This window comes from Phascolarctos cinereus, unplaced genomic scaffold (genome assembly GCF_003287225.1).
Source record: "Phascolarctos cinereus isolate Bilbo 61053 unplaced genomic scaffold, phaCin_HiC Scaffold_9;HRSCAF=440, whole genome shotgun sequence".
Classification (NCBI taxonomy): domain Eukaryota; kingdom Metazoa; phylum Chordata; class Mammalia; order Diprotodontia; family Phascolarctidae; genus Phascolarctos; species Phascolarctos cinereus.
Window position 1 is genome coordinate 203,889,613 of NW_027556402.1, and position 14,834 is coordinate 203,904,446.

Here is a 14,834-nt window from a genome sequence, read left to right on the forward strand (position 1 = left end):
CACAACAACCCTGGGAGTTAGGTGCCATTATCCCTATTTTATAGATGATACAGAGGCAGAAAGAGGTTAAGGGACTTGCCCAGGGTCACACAGCTAATAAGTGTCTAAGGCTGGATCTGAATTCAGCTTTTCTGGACTCTAGTCTGGGTGCTCCATCCACTGCGCCATCTAGTTGTCTCAGTAGCTAGGTCCACATCTGAAGCCCTTCAAACTTGGTAGAACCTGCTGCAGTTTGGGCTCTGTTGGCACAGCTTTGGAGAATCCAGAGTTACCACCACATACATTTACATAGCACTTAATAACTGTTTAAAATGTTTTAGTGATGCTTTTCCCACTGACTCCTTTCTACCAAGAAAACCTTCCCTCACAACAAATAAGTATAGTTAAGCACACCCTCCTCCCCCCAACCAATTGGCCACATCTGACAGTGTCTGCCCCATTCCACTCCTACAATCCACTTCCTCTCTGCTGAGAGGCAAAAGGTGAACTTCCCTATAGGTCTTCTGAAGTCATGACTGATCACAGCATTGTTTTGAGTGCTGAGATCTCTCAGCTAAATCTTCCTTTACATTATTGTGGTCATCATGGAAACTGTTATGCTAGTTTGCTTACTTTGTTCTAAATGTGTTTCTAAGAGTCTTCCCGAATCTACCTGAATTCCTTGTATTTTAATTTCTTATGGCATAATGGGGGCAGCTAGGTGATGCAGCGGATAGGGTGCCGGTCCTGGAATCAGGAAGACTCATCTTCCTGAGTTCAAATCTGGCCTCAGACACTTGCTAGTTGTGTGACCCTGGGCAAGTCACTTAACCCTGTTTGTGTCAGTTTCCTCATCTGTAAAATGAGCTAGAGAAGGGAATGACAAACCACTCTAGTATCTTTGCCAAGAAAACCCCAAATGGGGTCACAAAGAGTCAGACATAACTAAAAATGACTGAACAACAAAAACAACACAATAATATTCCAGTATATCCATATACCATACTCTATTCAGTCATTCACCAGTGGAGAGACACCCATTTTCTTTTTAGTTATTTGCTACTACTAAAAGAATTGCTATCAATATTTTTGGTAGGTATAGGATCTTCCCCATTTTCTTTTTACCTCCTTGTGGGATCTATCTTTGGGTCAAACATTACTATGTTAAAGTAGAGTGACTTTTAAAAAACTATATTTCAAAATTATTTTCCAGAATAGATTAGAACACCAGAAGCGCTGTTCACAGTACCGTCAACAGTGTATTAGTGGGTCTATTTTCTCACAGTCCTTTTGTTGCTTTTTTTTAAACATTTTCCAACAATTATCTGCTATTATCTTCAATGACACTATTTTACAGATGGGAAAAAAACCCAATACCAAGTATGTCCTTTTACCCTAAACATTATCAGATAACATTAATGCTCTTCTCTTTTGGACAAGAGGACACTTATTTGAAGTGATAAAGAATGATAAATATTAGCTTTTCTACATATATCATAGTTAACCTGGTTAACTTGGTCTGTTTCCCCTTCTGTACAAGAGAGCTCTAAATGTTCCACCAATCGGTCATCATCACCTGAGCTAACTAATGCTGAAACAGCCAAACAGTAAGGAGATCATGTTCCTCAGATCATCCTTCACTCCATCCTCAACATTATCAGCAAACATTTATTAAGAACCAATTTAATGTGTTACCCGTTAGGGTTATCAAGAGATTAAACACACACTGCCCCTTTCTTCTAGGAGCTTATGATATGTAGTCGGGGAAGACAGAACACACAACATAGTCAGACAGGTAGAAGTAAGATATGTTATGGATGTTCAAGTGGTCCAAAAAGTTTTGACTGGGGAGATGGGATCTGAGTTGGGCCTTGAAGTCTCAGTTTCCTCTTCTAAAATACAGCTAATTCCTGAGCTTCCTACCTTACTGGGTTACTGTAAGGATCAAATGAAATAATATATAAGAAGTGCTTTATGAACTCCAAAGCATTATTTAGATACAAGCCTTTATTTTTATTACTGAAGGAAAGATAGAATTTGAATAAGCGGGGAGGTAAAAGTAAAGAGAAAGGCAGAGAATCAGGATCCATATGGCGACCACCTTGGTTGGGGCACTCAGAGGTCATGCTGGGGAACCTAGACTTTATCCTGTGAGCAGAAGGGAAACACTGAGGGTGTCTGTATAGAGGAGTGGCAAGAGCCAATCTGTATTTTAGAAAGTTTTATCTGGTCAGAGTTTGGAAAGTAGAATGGAGGCAGAAAGCCTCAAGACAGGAAGACCAGTGGTCAGGTAGGAGGCACTGAGGGTCCCAGCCAGGAGTGCAAAGTGGAAAGAGAAAGGAAGGCACTTTATGAAGGAAGACCTGACAGCATTAGAAGGCTGACAAGAAGTGGGAGAGGAGACAAAGAAGCTCATGGGGTCAATTGGTGACTGAGAGAAATAGGGAAGGGGCTGGAAGGGAAGAGCTGGTCTTAGGTTAGAGATGTTCAGTTTGAACAGGTGGCTTAACATGCAGCTAGTGGCTGTCATCTACAAGCAGTGAAAGACAGGAAAAATTCAGGAGAGAAGTCACAGCTGGAAATGCTGAGCCAGGGGTTACTGGCATAGAGCTGATGGTAGATGAGATCCTGAGAGATCAGCAAAGCAAATAGCAAAAAGAAGCAGGATGGAGTCTTGGGCTGCATGCAGGTTTGGGGAAAGAGAACTAGAAGCAGACCTACTAAGAAAGGGGAGAACCAGGGCACAGGAAAGAGGGCTTCAAGAAAGGGGGAGAGGAAAACAAGAGGATCCTGACAGCAGGAGTCTGTTTTTTTAATAGGAATGGACACAGTATTACCAAATGAAGCTGTTCTCTGTATTATTTCCACTATATTTCCTCTGAAATGGAACTCTTTCCTCCTCCAAGAACCGAGAACTTCTGTGATTAGCAGCTTGTATTTCTCAATAGTTGAAGAGACAATACATTCCGCAAGAGACAAACATGCAGACCTCTGCCCTCAGCCTGGGGCCTCTTGGCACTTCCTCCAGCCTTGCAAGGCTCTGTCTAGGCCAGCCAGCCAGGGGCTTCCCCTAGCTTCCTGGTATCCCAGCTCCAGAGAAGGAAGAACTCACCAAGCCAGCCCTGTTTCCTCAGGAATGTCCTGGTCCCACCCATTGGGTAAACTCATTCTCCTCCTCCTCTCTCACTGCCTCTGTAGCACAGGCATGTTCCTTGGCAGTCACAGAGGGCTAGAGGCAGCCAGACAGCTTGGAGGCAGAGAAATCAGAGTTCAAATCCAGCCTAGGACACTCATCATCTGTGTGACCCTGGGCAGTTTACTTAACATCCCTCAGCTACTATTATCCCCTCAAATAGGGATAATAGCAGCATCTTCCTTCCAGGCTTGTTATGAGAATAAAATGAGGTAATATTTGTAAAGTGCTTTGCAAACCTGAAAGTGTTGCTAGCTATTACTTGGGACTCTCAAACCCTGCACTGAAAAGACCCTTGGCAGCTTCTGGACAGGGCTTTTATTCATGGTATAGTTCCATGGCACATGTAATTCTTAGTGTCTGCTGGGCTTATTGTCCACGGACTACTTTATGGCGCTTAGTATAGGAGGAATATCTTTTCCCCCTAGGGAAAGGCCAGGAACTGTTCCATTCACTGCTCATCAAACCACCTCCAGCACAAAACCAATTAGCAGGCACAGATCTGACAAACGTGATCAGGACCTGCTGGGGGGCTCGGCACAAATGGCATGTACATCTTTCCCTGCTGAAATCCTCTTCCCTCAAGACTGGAGCTCAGGTGCCACTAATTCCAAGGATCTTTTCAGCTAGAAATGGTCCCTCCCCTCTCAAATCTTTCCAGTTCCCTATTTGACCTCTTCTATTTAGGTATCACCTCTTAATTTGTACTACATATGTGTTATTCTGTTGCTAAATTGTAAACTCCTTGAAGCAAGGCACTTTATCATTTTTAGATGATTGAGCTAAGAGAGATAAGGGCTTGGCAACAACAGTGTCCCCACCTCCAGCCTGTCTTCCCTGCAATCCATCCTGCTTCAGCTGCCACAGTGATTTTCCTAAAGTGTACCCAGGACCATTTCACATGCTACACACCCCTTTCAATAAATCCTCTTGGGTCCTGTTGGACATTTAAAGCTCTTTACCGGCCCCGGCCCATCTTTCCAGTCCTCTTCCTCATTATTCCTTTCCAAGAACTTCCTAAATCTAGTCATCCTGGCTTCCCTGCTGGGCCTCACACTTGATGCTCCATCTCCTGTTTCCATATCACAGTCCTGGGCTGTTCTCCAGGCCCAGAAGGCCTTCCCTCTTCCACTTTGGCCTCTTAGTTTCTCTGGCCTCTTCTAAGATGCACTTCAAGTAGAAGGCAAGCTCTTTTGGGACAGGGAACGTTTGTTTGCCTTTGTATCCCTAACAGTTAACATAATGCTTGGCAAATAGTGAACAGTAAATAAATGTTTGTTTATTGATTGTACGAAGATACAAAAAAGACCTCAACAAGCTAGAATGAGTTCCCAGCCCAGTGAGCCATCTAGCTGATAGATATATACATATACATATATATGTGTATATATATATATATATATATATATGTATATATACACACACACACACATATATATACATACACATTATATAACATAATACATAATATATAATATAATAATACATACCCTAATACAGTTATTAGGTTATAGTCTAACACTAAGAAAGAATTTTATAGGAGAAGCATCAAATGATGCATGACCAGAAAAAAAGGCAGGTCAGTCATGTAGTAACAAATGTCATATAAGGACAAATCAAACAAGGTACATTTGTTCCCCTCCTTCAGCCATTAGAATGTAAGTTCATTGTAAGTAGGGATCATTTCAGTCTTCGTATTTCTATTGCTAGTGCCTAGCACCCAGAACACTTGTTGATGGCCTTTGAAGATCCAAAAAGATTTTGATAAGTTAAAATGGTGGGACAAATCTAATAGGACATATTTATCAATCAATTAATCCAATCAACAAGCATTTATTAAGCATCTGCTGCTATGTGAAAGGTATTATACTAATCATTGAGGATGCAGAGACAAAAGTCTCTTGAGCTAGTATTCAAACAGGGCAAACGGCATGTACATTACATATATGTGTGTAGACATAACACACATCATATGCAATATACATACATATAACACATATTGTGTGTATGTATATGGTTTTTTATGCGTGTGCCTGCATATATACACACACACACACACACACACACACACACACACACACACACACACACACACACACAAATGAACCATGGGCTCAACATACTATGACAGAGAGACATGGAAGCCAAGAACCCTGCCACTGTTTTCAGGTGGCCCCACAGAGGTCCACTGCGCGATGCCAGAACACATCTGAAGCAAGCAGGCTGTTCTGTTTTAGATATACCATTTTAGAAATGCCTCTTGACAAGCTAGAAACTTTCCTGACAAGAAGGATAGGGCTTGATCTGCTTGGCCCCAGGGGACCACACTCGGAGAACCAGATAGACGTTATAGAGAGACAGATTTTGGCTCCCTTTAAGAATACCTTCCTAACAAGTAGACTGGGCTGCCTTTGAAGTAGTAAGACCTCCATCCCTGCAGGTCTCCAAGCAGAGAACACATGAGTATCTGTTGGGGATATTGCAAAGGGGATCACTTGGTAGGAAGAGCTTGGATTCAATAAGCCTTAAAGTCCTTCACAACTCTAACATTTTGTGACTCTTTTTTCATCTCTAAAACAGTAACCCTAGCACAGGGCACTATACACAGAAGAAGTGGACAAATTTTGAATTGAACTGATGCTAGAAGAAGTGCCTAAGGGACCACAAAACTCCTTGAGACCAAGAGCTGGCAATCTTACTATCCAGAGAGCCCACAATACAACTCAATTATTTTTTCTTTGGTGGACAAAAATCACAGGAAGTACATTCTCAGTTAGACACAATGCTTAAATGGACTTTTGGGTAGAGATAAATGAGGGCTGGGCAGTCAGGAAAGGCTTGGGAGATGGCTTAGGCGAGGCCTTGACAGATAGTTAGAATTTATACTGGCAAAGAAGAGGGAAGGGCATTTCCTGGAGGGGGAATAATATAAGCAAAAGTGCGGAGGCAGGAATGTTCAAATTAGAGAACCCTTTGTCAAGACAAGAGGAGTTGGCTGGATTTTTGTAGAGCTGGGGGAATATGAATTTGATCCTGGGTAGACAATGAAGGTTCCTAAGCAATGGATAACACAATTAAAGGACTATTTTGGGAATTTTAGGGCCTTTTAGGACCAAGGAGGGACAAAATTCCTTATCTAGTTCTAGAAAACTTTGGGGAAAATTAATATTTACTAGAAATGAGCACTTACTTTGTGCCTCAACTTGGGCATAAAGAGAGAAACAGGAAACTGGGGAACAGGGCAGAAAGAGCACAAGAGAGAAAGAAAGAGAGAGAGAGAGAGAGAGAGAGAGAGAGAGAGAGAGAGAGAGAGAGAGATGTGTGTGTGTGTGTGTGTGTGTGTGTGTTGTGGTGTGGTGTTATGGCATCACAGTCCATTAAAATAAGTAGAGCAAAAGAGAAAAAAAAGCAAGAAGAAGAACAAAATATCCAGGATATTTAAGGAAGAAAGCAGAGTTTACATCTCAGGCTGAAGAGCAGAAAAAATAGAGAGACAAAGACATGATATTTAGGACTTCTAGCACAGTTGGTACGAGTGGCATCTACACTATCAATGTAGTTTAGTAGTTTTGTTTTGTTTTGTTTTTTAATCTTTCAAGTGTGAGATTTACTGATTTTGTGCCTTTGTCCTGAGCTTTGGCTGGAATCAAGGTCAACAATATACCCTGGTCACTCCCCTAAAGGTTCCCCGTGGCAGTTAGGTCCAATAAGTAAGATCCCTAACATTTTAACTCTTAATACTTTTCTCCAAGTCATGTTGTCATTGTCCCCAATTACATCTATTCCTAGGATTAGAGAGTTAGTGTTGAAAGGGATTTCCAAGCTCTTCTGACTCCAAATCCAGAGCTCTTCCCACTGGACTAGAAGGCCAAGATTTCTAAAAGCAGTAGGGTCCATCCCCATACGTCTAAGTATGTTTAGGCTCTCGAAAAGGAAAGCACAGAGCCCTCGGGGTAAGCCTGATGCTGAGAAAACCTCACTTAGAGACCTGTCCCCTCTCAACGTGACCAAAAGTCCAAGGTCATCTGCATACCAGACCATTTTTCTAGGTAAGATGTGTGTACAACAGACAAAGAAGAAGATGCTAAAGGGACCATGCTTTCTAAGAAAATTCATTTCATGCCACTTGCTGTATGAAATTACTTTTCGGTAGCCACAGAAGCACGACCAGAATACTTGCATGATCTTTATCTGCAAGACAGATTAGACTTACTGTGTGTAGCTCCAGAAAACAAAACTAAGACTAGAGAGCAAAAACTATTTTCCAAAACTTCCTAACAATAAAAGTTATCCAACACTGGAATGGAATTGTCTGTCCCTAGAAACACTGAAATTTTTCAGGGCGTATTCCTGGGCAACACAGAGGATTGGTTGAACTAAATGACTTTAGAAATCTCTTCTGGTTCTAAAGCTCAGGGATCCTCTTGTCGCCTAGAGAAGGACTTTTAAGGTCCCTGGGATAATCAACACATTAATGAGAATTTACTGAACACCTACCATATAGTAAGGAAAAATAATGAATTCCCTCCAAGAAGCAAAATCAAACAAGTGTCTTTAAAGAGGTGATGCCTTCTGAAAAGAACAACTCCCTCCCACCCAACTCCTTAAGTTCTGGTGGCTGAAAACTACCTGTGCTCCATGTAGCAGCTCAGGGGCTCCACGCATGTAGTGATCGTGCCAATTTCAAAAGTAGACTTCACATCTGAGTCAGGGTGAGTCTGGAGTGCCTGGACAACATCAATAACATCTGTGTAGCTGTAAGAGACAAGAGAAAAGGGTAAATAATGGCAAAATTTGGGGCAGGCTAGATGGCGCAGTGGATAGAGCACCGGCCTTGGAGTCAGGAGGACCTGAGTTCAAATCCGGCCTCAGACACTTGACACTTACTAGCTGTGTGACCCTGGGAAAGTCACTTAACCCTGATGGCCTCACCGCCCCCCCAATGGTAAAATTTCTATACCTCATTTCAGTGCATTTCAAAATAATGCTCTAATGGTTCTCTTTTCTTTCTTTTCCTTTGACAGCTACAGCTCACCCCTTCTACCCTCTAATTCATCACACACATTGGAAAGAAAACCCTTGCAATAAATATGTATAGTCAAGTAAAACAAATTCTTATACTGTCTGGGACCAAATAGACCTCCTCAGCATAAAGAGGGAAATGATAACAGGTGTCATTAGGATGCAGCACATCACTAAAATAATGGAAAAATATTCTTTGTAAAAACAAGAAGAGATTAGGAGATACACACACACAAATAATAAACAAAAACCTCTGAAACCTTTGAATTAACAATAAGGAGAGAAATTCTAGAAATGGATATACAGGAAAACAGACGTCAAAGAATTCAGAGAAAATATCAGTAGGATCCCATGGCCTAAGGTTAAGTGGATTGGGAGGCTCTCCAGAATGAAATCTTGCCTCTCAAAACAAAATGATTCTAATGAGGAACAAAAAGGGGAACTAAACAGCAACAGCACTTCTAGGGCTGTATCCCACAGAGATCAGACAAATGGGAAAAGGACCCCACACGTACAAAAATATTCATAGCAGCTCTTTTTGTGGTGGCCAAGGATTGGAAATTGAGAGGATGCCCATCAAGTGAGGAATGGCTGAGCAAGTTGTGGTATATGAATGTAATGGAATACTACTGTGTTATAAGAAATGATGAACAGGCTGACTTCAGAAAAACCTGGGCAGACTTGTATGGTCTGATGCTGAGTGAAGTGAGCAGAACCCAGAGGACATTGTAACAATAGCAGCCACGTTATGCAATGACTAAGAATGTTAAACTGAACCCTTCTCAGCATTACGAGGATCTAAGACATCTCCAGAGGCCTCGGGATGGAAAATGCTGTCCACATCCAAAGAAAGAACTATGGAAGTCGAATCGCTCTCGCTTATTTTTACCTTCTGTTGAGTTTTGTTTCCTCTTTCTGATGGTTCCTCGTATTCATTTTAATTTTCACTTACAACTTCACTAATGTGAAAATATGTTTAATGGGTATGTAAATGTAAAGCCTATGTCAGATTTTGCGTCGTCTGGGGGAGAAAAAGGGAGAAAAATTTTCAACTCAAAAGCATGTGGAAAAAAAAAGGGGGGGGAACTAAAGAGACCACTTTAGATACATGGGAAGCCCATCAGTCAAACAGAAGTAGGAAAAGGATTGGTACAAGAGATTTAAGGGAAGACAGTAACCAAAGAAGAAAACAAAAGCCTGGGCTAGTCAGGCTGGCCAGTGCCAGGAAGCATTGGCCTGAGGAGAGGGAAGCCCTCCGTGCCTCTAACAGAGATCCCTGTCTGGAGGACCCAACCAGTGACTGTTCAGCTTTTGTCTGAAGACTTATGACAGAAGAGAACCTATTCCTCCCAAAGGTGGCCTTTCTACTTTGGGGCAGCTCTCACCGTTAGCAAGTTTTTCCTGACTTCCAAACCTATCTTTGCAACTTCCATCCATTGCTCCTTTGGGCTAAGTCTAATCTTTTCATTCATTCATTCATTCATTTATTTTGTTGGCCAATGGGGTCAAATGACTTGCCCAGCGTCACACAGGGAGTACGTCCTGAATCCGGGGCCGGTGCTCTATCCACTGCGCCACCTAGCTGCCTCCAAGTATAATCTTTCAAATACTGGAAGACACCTTCCATGTTTCCCTGACGTCTTCTATCTTCTAGGCTACAAGAAGCCTTTGTCAGCTCCCCTTAATGCCAACTCCTTTCCTCTGTTTGTTATCTCTAGTTTAGCCTGTATAGACCTTGTCTGTACATACTGTACATAGCTGTTGTCTTCCCCCCATAGACTGAGAGCTCCTTGAGAGAAGAGACTGCCTTTGTACCTTGATTTGTATCCTTAGCACTTAACACAGTAGCTGGCACATAGTAGGCATTTAATAAAAGTTTGTGGATTGATCTTAAGGTACTGTAGACTTGAAAGTAGTTTTAAGTCCCCTGTCTAAAGGCAAAAGAATGCCACTATTAGAATCATAGAAGGCTACAAAAATAAGTCACTAAAGAATTTCATCCAACCTCCTACACTGCCAGACCTCACCTCTTACTTGATCCAGAAAACAGAGGCCATCCATGATGACATACTTCTTTTCTAATCCAGACTTTAAAACTCCTTGACATCATACTATGTTCTTTCCTCCTTTGTTTCACTGTCAGATGGGGACATGATCCTTTTCCTAGTCAGGGCCAACCTTTCCATTTGTCCCCTTGTCTAATCCCCATTGGAAGATTGCATCTACAATCATCCTCATCTCCCCCTTAATTGCTATATCCAATGGCCTTTGTTCAGTTCTCATCCTTCTTGATCTCTGCAGCGTTTGGCCTTGATGATCAAGCCTTCATCTTGTGGGCTCTCTCCTCCTCTCCTGACTTTTGTCACGCTCTTATCTCCTCATCCCTGTCTACCCGTCTCCTCCTCTGTCTCCTTTGCTGAATCACCATCCGTGATGAGTATTGTCCTACTTCTCTATCCTGACCCTTTTTCTCTTTTCTCTCTGCATCCTTTCTCATCAACTAACAGGTTCAATGATCATTTCTATGTCGACAACTTCCAGATCTACATTACTAGCTCTAATCTCTCTCTTGGGTTCCAGCACTTTACCACCAATTGCTTGTTGCACAAGGAATTGGACATCCCCTTTAAGCATCTCAAATTTACTATGCCCAAAATATAAATCTTTATCTTCCCCCTCCAAACCCTCCCTCCTCCACACTTCTCTTTTTCTACTGATAGCCCCACCCTCTTCCTCGACAGACTGGCCCCCTTGCTACTTCCAAACTTGGCATCCGAGCTTCCCACCTTTGTATGGGCTATTCCTCTACTCCCCCATATTGAGAGTGCATGTCCTCCTCCCTACTTCCTTAGAATCCCTAGCTTACTTCAAAGCTCAACTGATGTGCCACTTCTTACAGGAAGCCTTTCCTGATCCTTTTTATTATTAGTGATCTATTCCTTCTCAACTATAATGCATGTACTTAACTGTTTAGGTATTATATTCCCACCACTCGCACACACAGAATTTAAGCTTCTTGAAGACAAGGACTATTTCTCATTTTGTTTTTAGATTCTCAGCACCAAGCACGTTACTTTGCATACAACAGGTACCTAGTAAATATGAGTTGAATTATAGTGGCAAGAGGTCATGATTGTTTATTGTTTTAAGGGATAAAGTGCTATTTTCACAACAACCACGTAAGGCAAACAGTACAAGGGACAAGCAAATTGGAACTTCCAGCCAAGATGGCTGCCTCAACAGGAGGCAAGCTGCCTGTTTCCCATATACTGACTTCAGCAAAACCCTGAAGTTGACATCAGACCAAATAATGATCAAGAAATCCAATAAGAAACTGTGGTGAGTTTTTCTATGTCATAACTACATAAAAAGTCAACCAGAAGCCTTAGGGTAACAGGAAAAGGGCCAGCAGCAAAGCCAATGTTAGCATACCCTGTGTGACCAAAGACAGGCCAGACATACATGTAGCCTATGAACCTCAGTGCCCAGAGGCATCAAGAATGGAGGGGTTCCCAGAGAAAGTCCTAGGGTCGGAAGATCCTAAAATAGGGACCTTAGAAGCCTCAAAGAGGGTAAAGGGGCAGTGATCAGCACAGTGCCAGAGCACTCCAACAAGAACAACCCATACCCAATGGTCTGGAGATCCCTAATGTTCTGCCATGAGTATCCAGAAAGAGCCCTGAAGATTTAGCCCTCTGAATCTTAAAGGTCCAAAGGGGCCTCACAGAAACCAAAGTGACCTAGGGTAAGACCAAGTAGAATGGACTACCCCACCCAACAGAATAACAGGGAACAGAGCCTAGAACTTTCATAAAGCCTAATCTCTAATTCCAAGAAATGGAATACCTGAAAACTAGAACAGACCAAACAAAAATCAATGATTTCAAAAGATCGGAAAGAAACAGAATTATCTATACCTTACATAAAACTGACTTGTAAAACAGATCAAGGAGACATAATTTAATAATCATTGAAAAGCATAATAAAAAGCTTAGACATTATATTTCAATATATCCTAAATTAAAACTGTCCAGTTCTTTTGGAACCAGAGGGTAAAATGATGACAGACAGCATCTATAGATTACATACTGAAAGTAACCCTTAAAGGAAAAGTCCTAGGAACGTCATAACCAAAATCCAAAGCTCTCATATCCAAGGAAAAATTCTATAAACATCCAGAAGATGTCTGAATTACTTCAAGTACCAAGTAACTTCAGATGTGATCACACAAGACCTGATTGCTTCTCCTAACAATGAGAGGAAATCTTGGAATGCAACATTTCAAAAGTCAAACGTGATAGACTTTCAACCAAAAATAACTTACCCTGAAAAGCTGAATATAATTTTATAAGGAAAAAATGGATCTTAATGGAATAGAGGATTTTCAAGCAATTCTGATGAAAAGACAGAAGCTAAGTAGGAATTTTCAAATACAAACACAAAGAGTCCAGAGAAACTTAGAAGGGTGAATTTGTTTGAGCAGCTAGAAAAAAATGTAGTATGATATAATGCTAACATTTTAATTGGGGAGAAGAAACAAGTGTCCCTTCAGAACTTTAATGTCTTTAAGGGGCATTGAGGTAGTTAAATAAGAAAAACAAAGGTCTTGGGAATGGATTAGATCTGTTCTGAGGGTTTTAAGAGGGGAAAGAGAAGGGAGGGCAAAAGAAGAAATACACTCAAGTAGAAAAGAGGAAGGAGGGATTGGAACGTACTATTTTTCCTAATTGAGGTATGTAAGAAAAAGAGCATGCAAACATGGAGGGAGGAATGGAGAGGGCAGGCACCAAATTAATCTGATAAATATAATGCAATACAGAGTGTGAGTAAAAAGTAACAATAAAGTTCTTGGAGAATTCTGGCTGGGGAAATCAGGAAGAAGCATCACAGGAGAGGCCTTATTTAAGCTGGTCTTGCAGGTTGGCTAGGATTTACTAATTTCTCTAGGCATAAATTTCTTCATGTGTAGAATGTGGAGGCTGGGTATTATATAAGTCTGTAATTCAACATTATCTATCTTAGATGATTTGTGTCACTATTCAAACTATGTTCCATGGAACTCTGGAACTTCTCATAGGCAAAAGTTGTGATGACAAAAGAAGCACACACAGTAAAGCTACCCAGTTGGCCACTTGAGTAAGCTGAAGAATGCATACTTTTGCCAGAAAAAAAAAATTTGAAATGGATCTAAATTGAGCATGTGTCTGAAAAACTGGCTTCTTACTGGTCTAAAATCAGCAACCCAGTAGCGTTTGTCTTGGCAGAGGCAAGTAAAATAGACCATTTATATTTTTAGAATTTTTTTCACTATAGATATTTTTGTAAGAATTTCTATTGTTGACAATTGAATAACACTGAAAAATCTGAAGAGCCAAGAAAGTGAAGGCTTTGTTGAAAAAAAAATCAAGAGCCTAACTGAATACGAAGTCACAAAAACAGAAGAAATGTAAATATGAAAATGGCTACCTCCAGTTCATGTTCCCTCCAAGTCAGCCTTGTGAACAATGTGTTACGTTACCAAATTTTAAGGAATAGTTCCATAGTTTTGCCAAAATACCAAAGGAATTTACAAATAAAACATTTCTCCAGTTCTTCGGAGGAGACATGGTTTTCTCAGTGTCAGTATCTCCTTCAACAGCACAGACAGCAACCTAGTGGATGATTTCATGACTAACTACAGCTAATTGGCATCTCAACAATTAGTGAGGTTGGTCTTTGGTTTAAGTCCATTGCCAGACCCACACACTCAAAAAATGCCCCTTGGTGTACGACCTGTCAGAGCTGGTGGTCCCCCAGCACACACAGCATTAAACAAACCAGGTTGCCTCTATCCATCCCTTTAAGCAAATGGATGTTGATAAAGAGAATTCTAAAGACTTTGATGGAAGACAAACAAAACATAGTACATTTGAAATAAGACACTCCCATTGTGGTTTATGTAAGAGGAAAATAAAAAATATTATAAAGGACTTCTGAGGTAAATATTATTCCAAATTAAAAAAAAAACACTAAAAGCAAGCAATCATGTCCTTACTTATTAAAAAGCTTGTAAGATTGTTCAATTCAGAATCACACTGATTTGAAAATACGACTTAAAAAAATCAACCTTATGAGATTTTTGGTACTGTTAACAATTAACATCTAAGACTTCTTATTTACAAGCACCTTAGTTCTACTCATAAAGTAAATATATTACTTGGGCTATGTATTTGATGGGATTATTGTTAGGAAAGTGCTTTACAAACTGTAAAATGCTTATAGAAATGTTAAGTTATCATCACCATCATCATCATCATCATCGTCAAGAGGCAATGTGGTGAAAAAAGTACTAGACATAATCAGAAGATCTGAATTTGAGTGGGGGAACTCTGCTTTTTATGGTGTGGCCTTAAGTAAGACACTTCCTTTCTCTGGGGCTCAGTCTTCTTTCTTGTATAATGGATTATAATATTTACACTCCCTCCACAGTTTTACTGTGAAGAAATCACTCTGTAATTCTTAAAGCAATATAGAAATTAGGAGCCAGAATTAAAATTTTGAATTCCCCCACCCTATGCTTCTATTATCTAAGCTCAAGAGCTCCAATCCCTTCAGCATTTCTTTCTAGAACCTATCTGTGGCCCATTCTCTGGATCTATTC

At 40.8% G+C, this 14,834-nt stretch overlaps 1 protein-coding gene across 1 annotated transcript in view; it reads right to left on the reverse strand.

The window, feature by feature from the left end:
• Nucleotides 1-14,834, reverse strand: part of DNAAF9 (dynein axonemal assembly factor 9) — a 173,456-nt gene that overhangs the window by 27,833 nt on the left and 130,789 nt on the right. The window contains 1 exon segment of the mRNA XM_021005399.2: nucleotides 7,802-7,927. Coding sequence (XP_020861058.1) covers nucleotides 7,802-7,927 — 126 coding nt within the window.